At 33.0% G+C, this 25,000-nt stretch overlaps 1 protein-coding gene across 1 annotated transcript in view; it reads left to right on the top strand.

Annotated features, from left to right (window-relative positions):
- The window catches only part of LOC106869364 (glutamate receptor), a 702,165-nt gene that overhangs the window by 275,696 nt on the left and 401,469 nt on the right, over window positions 1–25,000 (top strand). The window contains exon 2 of the mRNA XM_014915088.3: window positions 10,335–10,502. Within this exon, the coding sequence (XP_014770574.1) occupies window positions 10,335–10,502 (168 nt within the window). The remainder of the gene's footprint in view (window positions 1–10,334; window positions 10,503–25,000) is intronic.

Below are 25,000 nucleotides of genomic sequence, written 5' to 3'. Positions count from 1 at the left end.
TGTGAGAGAGAGTGTATGTGTGAGTTAGTGTGTATGTGTGTGTGTACACATATATACAATTACATATATAGATAGATGCATATAAATGCTTATATACGTACACACACACACGCACGTATATATATATATATATATATAAACGCTCCCGCACACAGATATATAACTTTATATAATGCTTATATATTGAGATATATTGACGTATGCATATATATTCCTGTATGCACACACTTAAAAACGCGCGTGCATGTATATATATATATATGTGTGTGTGTGTATGCGTGCGTCCGTGTGTGTGTGTGTATGATTGTTTTTTTTTCTTTTTTTACTATTGATAAGTGAGATAATAGATAAGTTGACCTCCATCTTGACACTGTTGTCTTGAACTTGTAATCCTGAATATTTGCCATTGTCAATTAATCTTATTAAATAGAACCAACAGAAGAAAGTACAACATCTTAGTTATTTGCTTGTCAACATCATCTCAATTGTAGAGTATAAGATGGCAATATAAAGATTTCTTTGTAATCCTATTTCAGATGTGACACTTTGGATTTAGAGGATTACATCCGATAGTACCATATTATTACGTGCTCCTGGAATTAGGTTCTTTTTTGTGTTTTTTGTTTCTGATAATAATTCGTGTAAGCAGCATATTAATCTGCTTGTATAACCAAATTGGGAATCATGACTGAATATATGTGTACACACATCGTTTTTGTGTGCGTGTTTTTTTTTCTTTCTTTCTTTTAAATTTCAGGAATCCATATTTTACGTGCTTGCCGATTTCAGAACAAAACATTGCAGCAAGCTCATCACAAGCACTCGCACACACATAAATAATATTTACAATATTCAGCGGCCCATGGCTTTTTAGTATTCTCCCAAAGAGCCTGAGGGACCTGCACAAACTGGATGTAGGTGTCTTAAAATCAAAACTGGACATCTTGTCGAGAGTCCCAGATGAACCTACCTCGCGACAAGAGGTGCAAATGAAGGTAACATCATCAAACTGTGATGTCGCTACCCATTCACCAAATGCCACATATTAGAGGAAGCTCTCAATAATAACGGCGTAACAAAACGGCGGTGCTCCAGTATGGCCGAAGCTCTGAGCTGAAATTACATAACATATATATATATAGTTATCGCCAAGCCAACATGGCAGTCCCAAAATTAGGACGAAAGCTGCCGTGAATTAGCTCCAAGAAGCCATCGCCTCTAGCTAGCTATGTGACACACGAAACCTGTGTCCTTTATAACCTTCGAACAGGGGAGGTCAGCAGTGTCCCCCTGCTGGCTTGGCATCTGCAGACTAGTTTCAGGGTGTTGCCCCTTGTCAATGCAGAGCAGCCAAGCCCTAGCCAAGCCCTAGCCTGGCTAGGGCTTGGCTGCTCTGCATTGACAAGGGGCAACACCCTGAAACTAGTCTGCAGATGCCAAGCCAGCAGGGGGACACTGCTGACCTCCCCTGTTCGAAGGTTATAAAGGACACAGGTTTCGTGTGTCACATAGCTAGCTAGAGGCGATGGCTTCTTGGAGCTAATTCACGGCAGCTTTCGTCCTAATTTTGGGACTGCCATGTTGGCTTGGCGATAACTATTAATTTCCAGTACCGCTGCCGTAGTCTCCTTTAGAGAGACTTAGAAATATTAATAACTCTCTCTCTCTATATATATGTATATACACACACACTTTCATCACTGCAGTGTGTTAAGCCTCTCATAATAAATACTATCCAGAATCAAATATTTTCTGAAGAAATATATAAGATACATGTAATTATCTCTATATTAGATATACTACTCCTCTATTGTTTCTACTGCATTTGAACATACAATAAGCCTGTAAAGATTCAAGTAAAGCTTACTCCTACCCTGAATGAGAAATGTAATACTATATATTACTTTGTAAGTGACCGGATCTTTATGTAAGCAATGTTTTGGTGTATTTTCACTGTTTTGCCTGCAGGGTGGTTTTGCTAGACTCTCAAATAAACGTGAAGTTTTCAGATGGCTTGAGATACTATAGAAATGAATCTGGAGAAATGCTGGAAACTGGCCACGATGCTTTACATCTATGATGCTTGCATGATGGCATCGTTATGCAATACTCATCACAGACATAGATCTGGTATCAGCGAACCAGCAATGCACTCGGTCTGAAAATATTCTACCAATTTGAAATCTTTTAGACCTGCTGGAAAAGGCAGGGTGGCTCACCAAAGAAGCTCATCTTATTGTGATACGATAGGTGACGTGTCGTGATGTCATTTGTCTATATATGATTTCAAGCTTCGGAGCGATCACATTATGTAGAATTAATTCTCGGTAAGCGTCTCCAACAAAACTCAAACTAAAACATTGCATTACATCACACAAAACCTCTTTAATTTCTTGAACATCATCAATATTTACAGCAAACATTTCATGCTAAGCAGAAATAAATAGTGTGCTATTGCTAGAAACAACAGCCTGCAGTACGAGTAATTTTTTTTATTAACCATCGAGTGTTGAAACATACAAACCGAAATTGCAAAATATTTAAGATCAGCATGATGAACCTCTCAGAGTTAATTTCGCCTGTACTTTGAGTGATAGTATTACAGGACTGTCACCCATGAAAGTCCGTATATCTGCAGAGAAAAATAGGATGCACATATCTGTAGACCTCCAACGTCAGCGACTAATCAGTTTTTTCTCACTACCTTCATGTATAAATTCGTGCTAAGTTACTGCTGGTTAAAAAGCCATTTTTGCTGAATTCACGAGGTAGAGAAGCTACCAGTTTGATTTTACACAAAATCATACGCTTCATTTCTCAGGAAGTGATTTTAAAATGAAATCATAACATGGTAGGTAGCTTAGGACCCATGGTAGAAATGCTAACAAAGCTATTACAAGGATATGGCTGCAATAAGTGATAAGTGAAATCGAGTTGACAAGCTGCGTGTGTGTATGCGTGTATGCGTGTATTTATGTTTTCATGTATGTGTTTATTTGTCTACCTCATGCATATATTATTTTATTCATTCTTCACATTCCAGTTGAATATATGTGAATGGAGTTAATTTACCATAGATAAAACATTCATAATATCAGAGAAAGACAGAATGATATTCTCCAAAGTGAGAGATGAAGATATTTAAATATTGCTTTTGTTGATATACATTGTTCAGGGAATTAATAAATATACATATATATGCTCTGTCATCTAGAACATATTAATATTGGCGAAAATAGTTATTAGCTCGCTCGGAATTTCCCTGAAATAACCTAGTAAAGTAAATTGTAGCCACGTGGGACTGAAATTAAGAATCACGCGCGTCTGTATTACTTTAGAAAACGTCTACATTCCAAACGAAACGATCCATTTATTATTACTTAATGCGCTTGAATGTGTATCTCTTTCTATTCTTAATGGGACATCTAATGATGCCTTCCTTAACGGCTGATGCTAATCTAGAAGACTGAAAGCAAAGAAATTGGAGAGAAACAAAGCTAATGTAAATCTCACTCTCTATTGACATTATCTATTTTCTTTGGTCAAAGCTGCGAAGACAAATGTATTAGAGAAATTAGTCTGCAAATATTTCAGTTGAGATTGATTTAAAGGAATCAAACTGTATGTATAGAGAGATACATGATTGTATAGATAACCGTGGAGATACGTATTAACTTTCTGGTACACTTAATACACATGCAATATATATATATATATATATATATATATATATATATATATATATATATATATATATATATATATATATATATATATATATATATATATATATATATATATATATATATATATATATGTATGTATATATATATATATATATATATATATATATATATATATATATATATACACACGCGCACGCACACACACACACAAACATACGCGCACACATGTATATGCATATATATATACATATATATAAAGGTATACATATTTATATAAACATATACAAATATATATACATTTATAGATATAAACACACATTCACATATACGTTTGTATATATATATATATATATATATATACCACATGGTTCCATGTTCAGTTCCACTGCGTGACACCTTGAGCAAGTGTTTTCTACTATAGCCTCGGACCGACCAATTCCTTGTGTGTGGATTTGCTAGACGGAAACCGAGGTTGGTGTGTTTAAGACCCCGTAAATTAGCGGTAAAAGAGACCGATAGAATAAATCCTGGGGTCGATTTGTTTGACTAAGGGCGGTGCTCTAGCATGGCCACAGTAAAATGAGTGAAACAAGTATAAGAATAGATACGTATGTTTATATATATACATACGTATGGTTGTGTGTGCGTACGTGCGTGCGTTCGTGTGTATGTATGTGTATGTGGATATGTTGCTGAGCTTCTTAGATAATGTATTACATGACTTGAATTTAATCAGAGTATTTAGAGAGAATTTGTTTTCAACTTCTTCCGACAGAAATAAAAACTTCACTAGATATATAGAGATACATCTTTCCTTGAGATTACAGCCAATATTATTTCTGTGTAGCAGACCTATTTTGTTCTAAATCATTTAATTTTGATGTGTATCTGTAATAAAGTTATACTGTAGATTAAAAGTATTACTGCAAGCTTATATGTTGAATACAATTTGATATCTATGTTTCACTCCCAGCCTATGTACACCGTATAAACAGAGCCAGACTAAAAGTTTGAAACACTTCATTTCCTCTTTGTATATTCTTTGATCAAGATCCAAAGTCTATCTTCTTAAACTTTTATCAGTTAAGTGCTGCTAAATTAAATACGAGTTTATATTGCTAAAAACGACTGAATCGATGATAACATTTCCCGAAAAATGCAGCCTACGGTTAGTTTTAAAATCGTTATATAATAAACATACTTATATACGCAGGTACCGTTTAAAATGCATATTCAATTATTTCTAAAAGAATTTTAACTAAACTTAATATATTCTTCCTTCGTCCATGAGTGGTTGTCTAACATTGTACCAGGTATGACCAACAAGGTGTGGTGGAGGCCCATTTAACAGAGAACTTATACAGAATTGGTAATGTCCTCGCTAAAGTATTTTTCTTGGAGAATTTGATCAACATGTACCCACGTATTGCATAGACTGTAAGCTGTTCAATCATTAGTTACAAACTAACGTATACCATAGATAATGACTCTTCTTCGATAACGCTAAATTACGTTTTAAATCGCTTTAACTAATCTACGTTCCTCTAAATTATTTATTACCTTCTTACCACTCCTGAAATATATACTCAATGTAATAATAATACTATGCCATTTACAAATGTAATATATATATATTTGAGAATACATATTTGTTTCAATGATTTCATAGAACAATCTATGAAGTAAACTTTGTGTGATGGAGTTTATTAGTTTATTAGAGAGACTTATAACGGCACGAATTCACCTAGGCTATCTGCCCTACATTTTCTAATATTTACCTTTTATTTTGAATGTGGTTTGGGTGTTGCTACTTGTAAGCCGAACGAGTTTCGCATTAGAGGCTCTCTTGTGTTGATTCTGTAAACGGCGGCTTGCAGCTTCAGCAAAGAGTGTATGGTTTCAATAATCGAGTTTTTGTATTGGAAATTGTAAATCAATATCAGTAACATCCCCATCATCATCGCTGTCGAATTCCTCATCTTGGTCATCATGCTGTTTATCCCCTTCACCGACATCTTTTCCTTCATCTCTCACTCTATTATCATTTGCTTATAATTGTGTCTGTATACACACGTACATTATACGTGATCACACATATATACATCTATATATATATATATATATATATATATATATATATATATATATATATATATATATATATATATATATATATATATATATATATATATATATATGTATATATATTATATATATATATATATATATATATATATATATATATATATATATATATATATATATATATATATATATATATATGTATAGGTGCATCTGTATGTACATATTCATATATTCACACACACGTATATAACATATGTAAGTATATATACATACATACGATGTCTAATTAAATTTGCTGCGAAAAGTTCATGGTATGGTTTCACTGACAATACCATATGTTGTATGTTAATAACTGCCTCTTGTCTGCTGGTTCTGATTTGTGAAAGTTATATATACATACATACATACACATACAAATATATACATTATATATATGAATATATACTTACACATACACACACACATATATATATATATACATATATATATATATATATATATATATATATATATATATATATATATATATATATATATATATATATATATATATATATATATATATATATATACATAGGTGTATGCTACTAGTAATCGATTTCTCTCATCAATAAAATTATAAATAAAAGCGAAGGAAGCCAGGAGGGTGATTTATTCCAGCCAACCAAGAAGCCGTAGGTGAAATTGTAATGGGAGAATATGTCTCAAGAAACTGAAAATTCAATCTTGCCTTCCTCTTTTGTACGTATATATATATATATATATATATATATATATATATATATATATATATGTAATGGTTATTATACTTTAGTATATGTGAGCGTTAATTCATGTTGTACGTGTATATACGCTTATATATGTTAGGCTGCCTATTCATTCCTCTTTAAAATAGCTATTTGTTACATATATTGACAATATAATCTGAGTTTCCTGCCTACTGTGTAGCAAGTGTTTAGCATTTATGTTTAACATGGGTGCCATTAACTATGTAATATTTGTTGATCGGATCTCTTAAGCTACTTATGATGTCTTTACAAGAGCTCCGTCACTTCTTTCTTCTTCTTGTCTTCTTCTCTCGAAACATAACGAACGCCGTCAATATCTAACCTTGAACAAGGTATGATACAGCTATTTCATGTATCAGGTTGGGTAATGTAGCATCAAAATCCTACTTCAAAGAAATCCCCTTTGGCTAACATTTCTCTGATAATCTATCACATGCTTCCTATACTATAACATCATATAATGTACAAACTCTACAGTTTCGATCCCTTGGTCAGAGGACAATAGTAGTGTATTATTCAAACACATTGCAATTGTAATAAAGTTGTATAGAGACCAAAGCATTGACTAAAACTCCAACGTGATTATGTTTATGAATTTTAGATTAATGTGTCGGGTTTTTTTTATTTTACAGGTTTAGAATTTCTCGAGTTAAACTTCAATATCTTGTAATCAAAAGCGCAAGTTGATTTTAGAAATATAAGTGTAACCATGTGTCAGATATTATCTAGGTTTAACAATAAATGATGAGCATCAATATATTTTAATAATGTTGCATTTCTTATCACTCCACACAACATCAAAATTTTATTAGACGCCGTAATAAAACAACTTTACTGGATTCTTAACACAACCAACTATTTGGAAGAATATTTATTTTTTAGATCAAGTGTATAAAAACAGTTTCTTTAAATAGAGTTGAAGAATCTGATATTTTTCTTCCGTTGCTACTATTCCCTACTCAAATGTATGAAGCGTTCCTTCACATCCTTCGTATTTGACTAGTTCACTTTATTCAGTTTACTTTTCGATTTTGATTGTTTTTCCAACTTCTTGTTACGCTTCTCGGTCACTAGTTTATTGATCTGACTTCCTATTCCACCTGAATAAGTGAAATATTAATTGATTTATTGGTTTCTTAAAGACAGCAATGCAAATAACCAGATCATTTGCATCAATAAACTCGTCGCTCCTAAAACTGTTATTCTAGTTACGCAATTTGAGTGAGAAGGTTTCTTTGGTTTTTATTCAAGAAACTGCCAGTTTTCCCGATAAATCATAGCAATAACAGGAAATATCTTAGCGACCACATGCCGGTTGATAAATTAGTCACTAAAAATTTTACCAGTGAACAGAAGTCACATAAAATACAGACGAGATACAGTCATAAAATAGCATTTTAAAATTTCGCTAACTTTGCAGTTAAAGCAAATATTGCAATCATTCTCATGCGTAACACCATTTATCACAGTGTTATTTTATGATGGATAAATATGGAAATTTTATTTTAATGTTCTAGCTCGTTTATTATCACCGTCATAGAAGTCAATAGTAAGTTTACTGTGAAATTCAACGTCTTGAAAATACGTTCAAATAGGCATGACATGATTTACAAATATCGAAAATTAGATAGAGTATTTTAAAGAAAAATTAATGGCCCAATAAGAGTTGTAACTCGAACGATCATGATCAGGAATAGCGAAATTAGATAACACGATAAAATAATGAATTCGCTAGAGATAATGATAATTTCATTTTCATATATAATCATGGGAAGAGCAGAATTTGAATAACATATATTGTTATGAACACATGTGCGAAGATATGTGTATATGCATGCACAATTGTTTCTGTGTGAGTGAATGTATGAATATGTGTGTGAATATATATATGCATGTTCTATCTACTCTGTTTCTGTCCCACTCTCTTCTCTCTCTCTACACACACATATATATATCTACATCTATATATATATATATATATATATATATATATATATATATATATATATATATATATATATATATATATATATATATAAATATGCATATATATATATATATATATATATATATATATATATATATATAAAGTGTAGTATATTGCCACTTAAGTGTGGCTGACCCCTAGGGCTAGATGTTACTGTTGCTTTTAGCCCCAGGGGTCAGCCACACTTAAGTGGCAATATACTACACTTTATCGTGCAGTTACTGTTAATACTTCATTTAGAGAATTAACATTGCTTATATATATATATATATATATATATAGGAGAGGAATAATTAATATGTATTCCTATATTCCTCCAAATATACGTTACATATATATGGAGAAAAGTGTGTGTGTGTGTGTGTGTGTATAGATAGATAGCTAGATAGATAGATAGATAGCTAGATAGATAGATAGATAGATAGATAGATAGATAGATAGATAGATAGATAGATAGATAGATAATCTAGTATTAGTCTGTCCGGAAAGTACGCGCCGATTTTTAAAGGAAAGAAAAAGGTCAATAAATACTTGCGATTGTATTTTTAATCAATCTCATATAAACCATTTAGTTGCACAATGCGTGTTCATCTTTCTTTTAACTTGAAGATACCCTCTTCCCAGAATTGAGGTGGTTTCATGGGAAATTAGTCGAAAGGTAAGCTACTATCAACCGGCAGGAACTTTCCGAACAACCCAATACAACTGGAAAATATGTATTGGACAGATTCTTCAGTCACGAACTCCATTGACATATGTGTAATCACGCTCTATATTGTTCGAAAATATAATCAAGCATTCGATTGCGTTGTAGCTGAGTTTTCGGAAATAAATCTAAGGATTTAGAGTTTATGCAGGGCCTGGATTGAAATGAGTGTATGCAATCATTTGCCAGTGTTACCTATAAACTGCTTATAATTGCAGTGAAGAGCGCAAGGAGGAACGCATCGTGCATTATAAACCAAGGCTTTACATCACAAAATCCTCTTAGATATTCGGTGGCTAAACTTCAGGAGTTTCATATATGTGGTGTGACGATTGAATGAAATTCTGTTTTCAGTCGTGATGTTTGACGGAAGATGACTAGATACAAGTATTTCTAGTATAGACAGTGATATATCTGCTTAGCATACTGTGTTGTAAAATGTTTATGGAATTAGAGCGTTACAGATAAGTTGTGTCTTACAAGAGAAAGGTAAAGGTGCGTTGTGGTCATTACTGGCCCGTGTGTAACTTAATAGGACCACCTGGAGAATTTCTAAAAATTTATGTTACATGACATCATAATCACACTCACTAAGAAAATTTTATGTTTGCCGATATGTATTTAGATGTCGGTGTTTTTTTTTTAGGAAATTCCTGAACTAATTTCATTGACATTTAATTTAAGGTGATTTTAGAATTAGATGCCTTTCCAGTTTGTGGAATGCCTATTTGAGTGGTGCATTCTCAAAGTAAGTGACTCCTGCCAAACGTCTTGTTATAGTACAAAGTATTCTATTAAAAATCTCCCTTTCGAAGCAATAGAAAGTTCTTTTAATGGTGTTTGGCTAAAATGTTGTGCTTAGTACCAACTTCACGACAACACAGTTCCTGTGAATGTTAAAATAGGTGAGCACTAACCATGGGTAACTTAAACATCCATACATTCTCCAGTAGTTGACATATACTGACAGAAATATCAATTCAATTTTGAACATAAATAATATACGCTATACATGCAATAAAGTACTACCTCGCAGTTGACAATCATAAATAATTGTATTCTATATTTTGTGGTCATTGTAGGTGCTATTTTTGAAGTGGAAAAGTATGTGGTGCCATACCACACGGGTTTTCGATATGCAATCGGGCACCACAACCGGGATCCTAAACAGCGTGACCGCTTCAAACTAGAGCTGGACGCCACAATCAGCCAAATCTCCAGAAAGAATAATTACGAGCTTGCTGCAACAAGTAAGTCCCACATATTTTCTCAACTACTTTTATGTATTACATAAGATGTCATATATTAATAAGTAATATATCTTTTATTTCATTTTGGTGAGAGAGATATCTTGCCACATCTTTTTCTTTGTATATATATATTAATGTGTGAATTACAATTATCAACAAAACAAAAGTATGCGGTATATTTTATACGCATATATATATCGGAATTGTCCGTGCATATATTATATTACCAACGAGAACCTTTTTTATAAAGACATTGTCCAATATCTGTATGAATTATTGCGAAAATAAAAGTTAGTTGGTTGCTTAGTACTAAGTATGTTGACCAATTACTGTAAAACTGGTACCATTATATGAACTACTTCTTCCTGGACAAAAATGTTTCAATGATTTGTAGTCTCAATTATGTATGACCCTGACGACTGCCAGCTGTTGATCCAGAAACTCATAATGAAAATTATCTCTTTTTAATAAAAATACAGATTAAAGGCTTCTGTAAATGAGATAAAAAAAAATAAAAGAAATCATCAACAATATTTGAGAAAATTTAAAGTAACGCATCGATCACAATAGGGATATATTTTATTTTATTACGATTAATATGAGCTAATATGTTTGTAATGGCACCAACCTCACAACTTCTTAAAGTCTTTTGATTTCTCTTCCGGAAGCACTCAATTAAACAAGAGGCTGTCTGTCATGATGAATAGAAAATATAGAAATTGCTAATGCGTTAAGGTGACCCGTTGAAAGTGAAACTAAAACTGTTAATTAACGGCGCCGTTAATCAATGAGATTGTTACACTCTATTGTATAAATGAGTTGTGAAATATTTGATTGATTAATTAGTGATGAAATGCTTTTCACAAAGACATGTTTAATTTTGACTGAATTTTCTTTCATTGACATATGAACTAATGAAGCTAAAGATTCTCAGAATAGAATTAAGACACTTTCAGATTGAACATGAAAATAGAAAATAATAAATTGCTCATAATTATAGTATAAATCAATCGATAAAATTTTAATCTGAGTGAGAATATTTCGAGAAAGTGTATTCCTTATTATAGGAATCAAGTAGAATATCTGAATCTTTGTTTAGATTTAATTTTATTCATGGGAAATTGCAAAAAAAAAAAAAAAAAGTGAAAAAAACCTGTAAGACATTTAGAAATTTTTATGTTTAAAGAAATAAAGAGTAGTTATGTTCATGCTGTCAGCGTAATTGGTTTTATGTAATGAATTATAAAACAGATTTGCAATATTGATACAATGCCAAAACTATATTGAAGAGATATGTGTTTCAGTATATCAGCGAAATGTAGAAATTATATATATTTTATGAACCTCGTTGCGATTAAAAGAAAAGTTTCTTTTTTGCAAAGGAAGGAAGTGATATAACAGATTATTAAATATAATGGCAATTTCGTTGAAAGAAATGTGCTATCGTTTCCCATCAAAGAAGTAACAAAATTAATTTCAAATGTATACTTGTCGAACAAGGCACGCAACAGCTGTAGCCTTCACAATATTACCGTGCAGAGGACAGGGGTGTATATAAGGAAATATCCGTCTGTCTAAAACCGTTAAACGATCCCTACTTTTATTCCATTTGCGTTGTCGACACCTGATATAAGGCAATATTATCAATATTATTGCATATAGCTATTTTCCAGAATATTTTAATGCGAGAGAGAGAGAGAGAGAGAGAGAGAGAGAGAGAGAGAAAGAGAGAGGGGGGGGCATATGTATTTTACAACGTATTTCTAAATCTCCTATACATGTTTCCCATTTCATGTTTATTCTTGCGCTATACAAATGGATATTCTGCCCACAATCATCTGATGATCACAAAACAAGTTATCAGAACATTGATGTGCACATTAGTCTCCCTTTAGAACAACTAAAAGCAATGATGTAATTCGTTTCACAAGACATTAACACATTGTAATTTCTTATTTGAAACGAGTGGAAAATATTACAAAAAAACTCATATCGATTAATCGCGCTGTGTCCCATCACAAAATAAGTGACTCGACATCAAGTCAGAACTTCAAGTGACTAAACCATATACTCTGTGTCATTTTGTTCAGCACAATAAAGATTGATACATGAGCCTTTTAAGATGTCATTCGGTGCTCCTTGAATGACAAGCATAAATATACACATACCATTACTTCCCACGTTCATTCTACTCCCCTATTTTTGATAAGTACGTATTTCACTGTCAAGCTCCCTGTCTTTGTTTTGATATGCGTAAGCGATGGACTCATAAATGACTACCACGGTTTCCCTTTCCCTCTATGTGCATAGAATACTAGAATGAGCTTAGCTGAACCAATTCTATTAACCTTCCCTTTTTCTATGCAGCATATATACATTGTCGCGTATCAAGAACATCATCAACAAATGATTTAGTTCTTGTTTTTAATAATAATTAGAGTTTATCTAACCTGACATTTTAGTTGCATAATTTTTCTAACTTCACGTTACCATAAAAGCAATATTATCAACAATCAGGAATAGTGACTGGCGCAACTCGCTTCACATGTAAATATTTGCTATAGAACTTCAGACCTATCTTCAATCAAAGTAATATAAACAATGCTAGTTAATGTATACACACACAATCTACTCCCCCCCTCTCTCTCTCTCTCTCTCTCTCTCTCTCTCTCTCTCTCTCTCCTCTCTCTCTCTCTATCTCTCTCTCTTTCTCTCTCTCTCTTTCTTTCTTTCTTTCTCTCTCTCGTTGAATAAGGTAATATGTGATACTTGAAGTACTAGCTAATTCAAATTTCACACATGCGCATACAAAGAGCATACACATCTTTGCACGCACACACACACATATGCATGTATGCATGTATGTATGTATGTATGTATGTAGATATAGACATACGGACATATACTCATGTATAAATGCATTATGCGTACACAAACGCACATATCGAACTGTATTACAACTTGTTGTGCGAATTTCTCATGACATCTTTTCCGGTTTATACAGGCGTGCTTACGTATCTGCATGGAGTGTTGAATTTAGTCATGTGGATAGTTACATTAGCAGATGCATCCCCTGATATACGAAATGACGAATGATCACGTCTGGAAATATCCAGGTGGGAAATATTAATTGATGAGTGAAGGTATCAGCTCTACCTGTCCCTCTGTTAACAGGTGCAAACACTCTCATACACAGGGACCTATACTTACGCATGCATTAGCCTGTGGTGATAATATTTCGCCAACGTGAAACTGAATTAATACAAATATATTCAGCATTAATGACAATACATTTATCTACTTTTGGCATCTTTCCTCCTCTTCTCGCTCTATCTATCTATCTATCTATCTATCTATCTATCTATCTATCTATCTATCTAAATATATATATATATATATATATATATATATATATATATATATATATATATATATATATATATATATATATATATATATATATATATATATATATATATATATATATATATATATATATATATATATATATATATATATATATATATATATATATATATATATATATATATATATATATATATATATCGACAGATCGATCGATCTATCAAGCTCACTATTTATCTCTCCATATTATATGCATTTTCGTATCTACGTGCTCAGTTGAATGTGTAGGTATGGATGTTTTTGTCTTTGTAAATGTGTGTGGTTATATGAATCCAATGTTCCATACTTTCTGCGTATGGTTTATGCGAGATATGTACATATACATAAAACTTACCACTGACTTCTGAGTTAGAAATTTTCTGAAATAAATATAAACCTTCGTTTATCAAATTACCTATTATTCATGAGTATTATAATTAATATTCACAACAAATATTAGATAACGAACCAGTAATTCATTTGATATTACAATCTCTTAATCAGGCTTATCCAACCTCTAATTCAGCCTCATATATATATATATATATATATATATATATATATATATATATATATATATATATGTATATATATATATATATATATATATATATATATATATATATATATATATATATATATATATATATATATATATATATATATATATATATATATATATATATATATATATATATATGTATATATATATATATGTATATATATATATATATATATATATATATATATATATATATATATATATATATATATATATATATATATATATATATATATATATATATATATATATATATATATATATATATATATATATATATATATATATATTGTGTACATAATAGCTTAACTACTTTCATTTCAGCTGCTGTTGGGGAGGTAAAGGTTATTGAAATCTCTAGATATCCCACAAATATTTGGTCCTTCATAATATCCTAGAATTCCGTACTTTCCTATCCCAGTTAATTTTCGTGTATATCAATTCAAAGCCCTGAAAACTTCTTAGTCAGTGTCACCTCCCATTAGATACCAAACTTAAATTAAATCTGCACTAATTTATTTCATATTCGCCTCCGATGATATATATATATATATATATATATATATATATATATATATATATATATATATATATGTATATAAATAATATATAAATATATGCATATATCCATACATGTATATATATATATATACATACTTACATATATATGTATATATACATGCATATATGGGTACGAGACAAAAAAAAAACGTTGAACGCAATGGGAAACGAAAACAAAAACAAAAACATAGAAAACGAACTTTTTTTAACAACTAAAAAAACAAACAGAAACGAGACATGCAGCATAAAGTGTATATCCCTTCGTTAGTTGTCCCTCTTTCATCTACATCGCGTTATATAGATATATAATATGGTGTAATGAGTAATATATTACTATTTTAGGTGAATGCTGGCATAATAGTGTTAATGTGCTGGAAATCTTTCAAGTTTGCCCCATGGAAAAATATGGCTCGATACGTAATTTTTTTTATCAAATATCAGAAGTGATTATCAGCAGTGACTGACGTGTCACATACTGTAAACTGATTTCTTGTCACAGGTTTCGTCAAAAAATTCCCAAATGCATTATTCAATGGAAGAGATAAATTTGATTTTTTTTTTTTTTGCCTGCCATCATTCTTTTACTAGTTTTTTTGTTAAATTCTCTAAAGCAGACACATAGATGGACGGATTAAGTGCTTTTTCAAAGCTTTCCTTAAACATAAGTAGATGCATTATATATCTTCTTATGTTTTAAGATTTCTCCATCAACATCGCGCTTAAATATACCTGTTTCATGTGAAAGCTAGAATTCTTTCATTAATATATACTTTCGAGTAAATTCTCAAAAATTTTATATAATGGTGGAAGGAAATTTTCTAAATGCGAAATTTGAAGGACATATTTGACTAAAAAAAAAAAAAAAAAAGAACTCACTGTCGTAATAGCTATTTACGTTTTCTGTTTTTTTCGGTTATTATCTAGTATATTAGATTCACTTACGCAGTTCTGATATGAGTAGTTTTAAATTTTTATATTTGGAGAGAATTATATTTATTCAGTTTTGAGAAAAGTGCAGTGAAGTGAACTGAACACTACTCTCAAATTTCTGCAGATACACAAATATAATTCCCCACTAATTTTTCATTTAAAATTCAGTGATCAGATATATGGGACTGAAAGAAACAACAGCTGAAATATATGTACAACCATGCCATTGATTACATATTTACTTAAAGTTTTTATTTAAAATACCGTAGACAGTATTATTTACATTTATTATATTAAATAAACACCTATCTATCAATCTATCTCATTACCTATGTTTATTTATTCATTTATTTATAAATCTAAATATCTATCTATCTATCTATCTATCTATCTATATATCTATCTATCTATCTATATATCTATATATATATATATAGATAGAGAGAGAGAGAGAGAGATAGAGAGAGAGAGAGAGAGATCGACAGATACATAGATAGACAGACAGGCAGACAGACAGGCAGACAGACAGACTGATAGATAGATATGGACTCCGTCAATTTATAAACCTTTATATCTATCTATTTATCTATCTATCTATCTATATATCTATCTATCTATCTATCTATCTATCTATCTATCTATCTATCTATCTAACTATCTTTATGATATAATATATGATATAACAAGTATTCTACGCTGGTTTTCTTCCCCATTCCAACTCGCTCGCTCGATAGATAGATAGATAGATAGATAGATAGATAGATAGATAGATAGGTATGGATTCCGTTAATCTATACATCTTTCTATCCATCTATCTATTTATCTATCTGTGCATGTTAGTTAGTTATGCAAGATACGAAGCAAAAGAGTGATGGCTTAAAAAGTTGGCCAACAATTTTTAGTTAATTGACCATTTCCACTGAAGAATGCATTTCGGCATTTTTCTATAGAACCTGTGATTAGAATTCGGTTTACAGTACATGTCTCTTCAATCTCTTTTCATAGTTGTTGCTGAGATTCTATAACAAAGTACCTAGTAACCTGCGATAGATCAATTAACACGCGGACGTCTGTTTCGTGTGTAACCACTTGTAGCTTGAACAGTGCAAAATTCTGACAAGAAATATTGATTTTTTTTTTTCTCGTTCGAATCATCACATTAGCTTTAACACAAGAGCAAGGAAGGTGTTTGTGTGTGTGGAGGTGGAGAATCAGCAGATTAAGCGTAAAATGACCAACTCAAATATCCCATTAGTAAACAATGTGCTACTTTGGCACACCTAAATATGTTTCCCTCCATGGTATTCAATCAGTCGTCATGCAGCTATTTCGCTTAATTCATTTGTTTAAATGCAAGATCAGGAAAGCATGACGTTATCTATTATCAACGAAAAATACCTTCCTATTAGCAATTATTGCTCATATAGGTTTAGTGCTTTCTCGCAGATTACTTTCTCTTTAGTGTTTTCATAGAAATAACTGTTCTGATTAAGCGTGATATGATATAACAAGTATTCTACGCTGGTTTTCTTCCCCACTCCAACACACTTTACATTTCGGAATATTTATATTGATATATACAACTCAGAGTAAATACGTTGAGTGCCTCTATTTTTTTTTCATTCACTCATATATATAAGGTGCTGTGAATAAAGTGTCATCTAAATTATGCTAAGATGAAAATAACGCTGTCATTTCATTTTAACAGATATATTTGCCAAGATGTACATAAAATATATTGAAATACTAAACAGTAAAGTTATTGAGTAAAATCGCCCTTGGCTTCAACTACGACCTCCAGATGACTTCATAATCTCCTGCAACTATTCTGGACGGTCCCCTCGTTCAACTTTGTGAATGCTGCCATAATTCTTGCCTTCAGTTCATATTTGGTGTTATGAGGAGTTTTGATGGTCTCTCGTTCATCTGCGCGTCACACATAATAATCAAGGGGGTTGCAGTGTGGAGAGTTATGTGGCCAAATGTTACAGGTGATGTGATCGCAGAAATTGTCTGACAGCCATGACTGGGTTCTCCTGCTTGTGTAGCATGGTGCAGAGTCCGGTTGCTAAACATAGGGTCTTCCAGCAGCGACCCTCTTGACCCCAGGCAGCACTCCCTCATCCAGGTACTTGATGTAGGCTTCAAGTTGAGTTTGAGGCCGTGTGCAAATATGAATGGAGGTATAACGTCGCCATAGCGTGGTCATTCTAAACATCATTATGTTGACTACATGTTTGATTTTTAATACTCTCGGCAATGCACTGTCCTCAAATTGACACCCAAACACACTGAAATATTCGTATTGGAACTTCCGGTACGAATGCCAAGCAGTATAGCGTGTCATTTCCAAGTTATGGCAGAATTAATTGCGTTATGGTGCTGTTTTTCTCACAGACGGTGCCCAACTGACCCTAATATATCGTGTAGTCGAAAAACCAAAAACAAACAAGACGCTTGTGCGATATTAAAAATATAAAATGGCAACAATTTACTCATCGCAGCCTATATATATATATATATATATATATATATATATATATATATAGGCACATGTGTGGCTGTGTGATAAGAAGCTTGCTATTCAAAAACATTGTTCCGGCTTCAGTTTCACTGCATGTCAATTTCATTTTCTGCAGGTGTCTTTTAATACAGCCACGAGTCGACCACAGCCTTGTGGATGGATTTCGTAGACGGAAACTGAAAGAAGCTCATCCAAACACACATTATATATGTATGCGTGTGTGTGTGTGTGTGTGTGTGTGTGTGTGTGTGTGTGTGTGTGTGTGTGTGTTTCTAAGTCTGTGTTTGTCCTCCCCCACCACTTGACAAGAGGTCGTGGTGTGTTTACGTCCCCGTAAATTAGTTGCTCGGCAAAAAGAGACCGACAGAGTAATGATGATAATAACAATAATAATAATAATAATAGTTCCTTGGAGCGATTTGTTCGACTAATAACCATCAAGGAGTGACCCACTATGACTGCATATATATATATATATATTCCCATGTTGGCCATTTGATATGATCAGTATTTTAATTAACGATCTTATCCTTATTTATATAAATTTATATATGTACTTTGTCATTATATTCACTGAGGTGGTATTTTGACCATATATCACGTTGAATTTAGACAGGCAATTAAACCGGTCGTGTGAATACGTACATATATATGAGTGTATACGTACATATATGTAAGTATTCATATGTTGTATATATACATATAAGTATGTGCAATCTTTTGCAATTGTTTCCAACCAATATAACATGATAATTTGGTGCTTATTGTATTTGAAATTATTAAATGATATACGCTGAAACACCTGCGTTTTTCTCTCAAACTGCATTATAATGCAACAAAAAATGCCGACCATACAGGATCGTTCAAATGGTTCTGACCAAAAATAGGGTACTGAACGTCAAATTGCTCGTTGAATAATGCAAAAGAGGTTACTCGTTGTGCAGGATAAGTTGACACAATAAGAAAAGGGAAGGATTTGTTTATGAACTTATAACAATGCAGAGTACAAACATTCATGAAATTTCTCAGTCAAAGCATTTATGTACATTTACCAGAAATTATATTCAATAATATAAATTTACGTATTAATAATATTGCCTATTCTGATAGCACAATACATATCTCCAGATTTTCATGGTGACAATGAAATCTTTTATATACGCTAATAAAACAAATTGGAGTTTCGCAAAACCTTTGTTCCTCGTGAAGTAAAACTAACACATATGATTACACATATATTCATACATACATACATATATAGGCATACACATGCATAGATTCATATATATGTAAACTGATAGATAGATAGATAGATAGATAGATAGATAGATAGATAGATACACGTACTGATAAATATAATTACATCGGTGTGTCTTTGTGTATGGGTACTTGCATGCATGTATGTCGATATGCATGTAAGTGAACAGGAAGTGAAAGAGAAAGAGACATATACACTTAAAAACAAAGTAAGAGGGAGAAAGAACGATAGATCTGGTATGATCATTTTGATTTACAGATTTGTCAAATATTATCGAAGCTGTTTGTATTATATTTATTTATTACCGATAAATAACAGACTTGGCTTTAAAATACATCTTAATCCCATAACTCAGCACCAGTTGAATGTTATTTAAGGAAAGAGTATTCGTCATAAATCTCTCCAGTTGAATCTAAATTGAAATTATCAAAAATGCCGCTGAAAAGTTCCTAATGTGTTTATAAACCATAATGAAATCCTTTTCTCGCACATACTCTGATATGTATGCATGTATATATATATATATATATATATATATATATATATATATATATATATATATATATATATATATATATATATACGCACACAAGCACATACACACAGACACACCCACCCATACATATGTACACGTGTTCGTTTATATATTTTTGATATATATTTCTATGCACATATGCTAATGTATACGTGTATGTATATATATGTACACATATGTGTGTGTGCGTGTATGTGCATATGCATTCATATATATTTATATATATATATATATATATATATATATATATATATATATATATATATATATATATATATATATATGCGTATTCGTGTATACTTAAATACACATATATGTAAGTATTCATATATATGCGTATGGGTTTCCATATGTGTTTATATATATGCGTTTGTTTGTATGTATGTAGTTTTGCATATATACACAGACACAGACACTTTCGCGTGTACTGGAATATGAACTCAGAATTTAAAGACAGGCAAAATGCCGCTAAGAACTTCGCCTGGATTGCTAACGATTCTGCCAGATCGTCGCCTTCGTGTATGTATGTATGTATGTATGTATGTATGTATGTATATATATATATATATATATATATATATATATATATATATATATATATATATATATATATATGGTGAATACAGTCAACGCTGCACCACGAACGACAAAGACAGGAGAACAGACAAGAAGACGGTAAACACAAACAGGCTTCAAGCCCAAACACGTCACACAGAGAAAAAGAAAAAGAAAAAGAAACAGATCTGTAAATTCTACCTAAATGGTACCTGCTGGCACGGGGAAAAGGGACAAAACTGCAAATTTGCCCAACCCAAACACCACCAGCTAAACAAGGTAGATAACCACTTACAACAAAATAAGCGGGAGCGCAGAAAAGGGAGACCAGAAAGCTTAAATCTACGTACACATAATCCACCGAATACCAACAGGACTCACAAAGAGAGAACTGGAGGATAGGAAAAGGGCTAAATTAAAACTAACACTGTTAGAAATAGAAAACAAAATTAAACTCTCCCATGAAAAGGAGAGAGCAGAGAAGGAAAAGAGAGCAGTAGAAAGCATAAAAACAAACCCCAAGGCTTTCTATAGATTTGCAAAGGAGACTGCTACGGTGCAGTATAAGATAGGACCCCTGTTCCTGCCTAATGGCTCACTGACTGCAGATCCCACATGGATAAGTGAAGTGCTCAGTACACAATTCAAGAGTGTCTTCACCTCTCCTCTGAGTCGCATGCAGATAAAGAACCCAGCTGATTTCTTTGACAATAGCACTCAGCAGATGGGGACTGCATCCATTACCTACATCGACATTGAAGAGGAAGATGTGATAGCTGCCATAAATTAAATGAGCTCAAATTCGGCAACTGGCCCCGATGGTGTCCCAGCTGTCCTCTTAAAGTCGTGTAAACAAGAATTAGCAGGACCACTCCGGATACTCTTCCAGAGTTTCCTTGCAAATGGTAAACTTCCCAAAAAGCTGAAGGAAGGCACCATATGTCCTATCCATAAAGGTGGAAGCAGAGCAGAGGCTGGAAACTACAGGCCCATCTCTCTGACTTCACATATTAGCAAAGTCATGGAACGAATTGTCAGAAGGAGATTGATTGCGTTCCTAGAAGAAAATGACTTGCTGAATGAGACCCAGCATGGTTTCCGTCCAGGTAGAAGCTGCCTCACGCAACTCTTGCAGCATTATGACTGGGTCCTGAAGCAGCTACTTGACCATTCAAATGTTGATGTGATATATCTCGACTTTGCAAAAGCCTTTGACAAAGTTGATCATGGCTTGATATGTCACAAGCTGCGAAACCTTGGCATAGCTGGTAAATTGGGAGAGTGGCTGCATGACTTCCTGAATGGTAGAAGTCAGACAGTTGCAGCCAATGGAGAACTATCTAGGGAAACACAAATATTGAGCGGTGTTCCACAGGGAACTGTTCTGGGGCCACTACTGTTCATAGTGGCCCTTCTGGACATGCCCACGGTCACTCGGAGAGCCACTGTCACTAGCTATGCTGATGACACAAAGATATCTCAGGCAATAAAGAATCCTGATGATATTGTAGCCTGCAGAATGACCTAAATGCAATATATGAGTGGGCAGAGCAAAATAATATGCAGTTCAATGCAAAAAAATTTCAAGTACTGCGCTACAAGACCACAAGTACCTCCCAACTGGCATACACAGGGCCTGGAGGTACTGCAATCCCAGAACCACAAACAGTGAGAGATCTGGGCATCAACATGTGTAGTGATGCATCATTTCACATGCACATTGTCAAGTTGACAGCAAGGTGCAGACAACTGGCGGGGTGGATACTGAGGACTTTCCGTACAAGGGATCAAAAAGTCATGTTGATTCTATGGAAGACATTTGTTCTGAGCCGCTTAGACTATTGCTCTCAGTTGTGGTCACCACACAGTGTCAAGCGGACAGCAGAACTCGAAGCAATTCAGCGGCACTATACAAAAAAGATCGCCACAGTCCAACAGATGAACTACAGGGAGCGAAAGAAGGCACTAAGTCTCTACTCCCTGGAGCGCAGGCGGGAGAGATATGTAATAATATACATATGGAAAATACTGGAAGGACTGGTGCCAAACTTTGGTATCAAGTACTACAGGAATGCCCGAACGGGTCGCCACATAAGAACGAGATACTGCAGCAGCCTCGGTTTCAGAGGACCTCAGCTCTTCAATGCCCTTCCAAAACATTTGAGAGACATGCAAGACATGGATGCAGAGGTATTCAAGACAAAACTTGACGCTTTCCTCTCCACGATACCAGACGAACCAATGGCTCGTAATGAGACGCAGTTTAGGGCAGCTGTGTCAAATTCTCGTATACACCAGATGCCATAAAACTCTTAATTGGACCATGTCAGGTGGGGGAGAAGAGCCATGCAAGGAACGTGATAATCACGGTGGTGCACCAGCATGACCGCAGCCACTTGGCTGAAACACATAAATAAATAAATAAATATATATATATATATATATATATATATATATATATATATATATATATATATATATATATATATATATATATATATATATATATATATATATATATATATATATATATATATATATATGTATATATATATATATGTATATATATGTATATATATATATATGTATATATATATATATGTATATTTTTTTCATTTCAAAGTTTCAGCTCAGAGCTGTGGCCATGCTGATGCACCACCGTGTTGCTACACTGTTATTACAGGGAGCCTCTTACAATATGTGGCACTTGGTGAAGAATGGAGTTTGATTTAGCAACTCTCATTTGCACCTCCTGCCGTGAGGTAGGTTCATCTGGGACTCTCGATAGGAAGAGGTCCAGCTTTGATTTAAAAACTCCTACATCTACTTTGTGCAGATTCCTCAGGCTCTTTGGGAGAATATTAAAAAGCTGTGGGCCCCTCAATCCCAAGCTGTTGCAGTAACTAGTCCTGAAGCGTGATGGCATTGCTGGGATCTTTGGCACTATGCAGTGCCGTCCCGTTCTGGCATTGGTGTAGCTTTCAATGCCAAAATTTGGCACAATTCCTTCCAGGATCTTCCAGATGTATATTACTGCATACCTCTCCCGCCATCTCTCCAGGGAGTAGAGTCTTAGCTGTTTCAGCCTTTCCCAGTAGCTGACCAGTTGCAAAGAGACAATCTTCTTTGTGAATCTCCTCTGGATTGCTTCAAGGTCTGCTGTTAATTTCAGACTGGTGGGTGACCACAGCTGTGAGCAGTAATCCAGGCGGCTGAGGACAAATGTCCTCCAGAGTATCATCATGGTTTCCTTATCTCTGGTTCTGAATGTTCTCAGGATCCATCCAGCCAATCGTCTGCACTGTGTTGCCATTCTGGTAATGTGCACTTGGAAAGAGGTATCATCACTCATGTCGATACCCAGGTCTTTCACTGATTTAGGCTCTGGGATTGAAATTCCCTGTGGACCAGTGTACTCTGTAAGTTTAATATTCAGTTTTGGACGTTGGTAGCGCAGGGCTTGGAATTTTTCAGCATTAAACTGCATATTATTGTCCTCAGCCCATCTGTAAACTGAGTCCAATTCCTGCTGCAGGTGTGCAACATCACTGGAGTTCTGTATTTTCTGCGAGACTTTTGTATCGTCTGCGTAGCTTGCAAGAGTGGCTATCCGGGCACTTGAAGGCATATCTGAGAGAGCGACTATATATATATATATATGTATATATATATATATGTATATATATATATATATATATATATATATATATATATATATATATATATATATATATATATATATTCATTTGAAATGCAGAGACGCCTATAATAGGACATCTACTCGCTAGAAATAGCAGCAAAAATACTACATACCACAAAAGTTAGGGATAATTTCGAAAGGAAATGAAAAATAAAAACTTTTACCAATCTATATTCTGTACCATGGTTTCAAGTCAATTTTAGTAAGATAAATATTATATCTTACAAGGTCGGTCTATCGTCGCTAGACCACTGGTGGTAAATAAAATTTCAAAAATTTTCTTTGCTACCCTATAATTTATTAATATATATATATATATATATATATATATATATATATATATATATATATATATATATATATATATATATATATATATATATATATATATATATATATATATATAAACATAATTAAGGGATCAGCAAATATTTGCTTCAAGCTTTTTTAGCTGCTATTTCTGAACTT

Source organism: Octopus bimaculoides, chromosome 1, assembly GCF_046866305.1.
Source record: "Octopus bimaculoides isolate indiv1 chromosome 1, ASM4686630v1, whole genome shotgun sequence".
In the NCBI taxonomy this organism is placed as follows: Eukaryota; Metazoa; Mollusca; class Cephalopoda; order Octopoda; family Octopodidae; genus Octopus; species Octopus bimaculoides.
The sequence above is the reverse complement of the archived record's forward strand: the minus strand, read 5'-3'. Positions and strand labels throughout refer to the sequence as shown.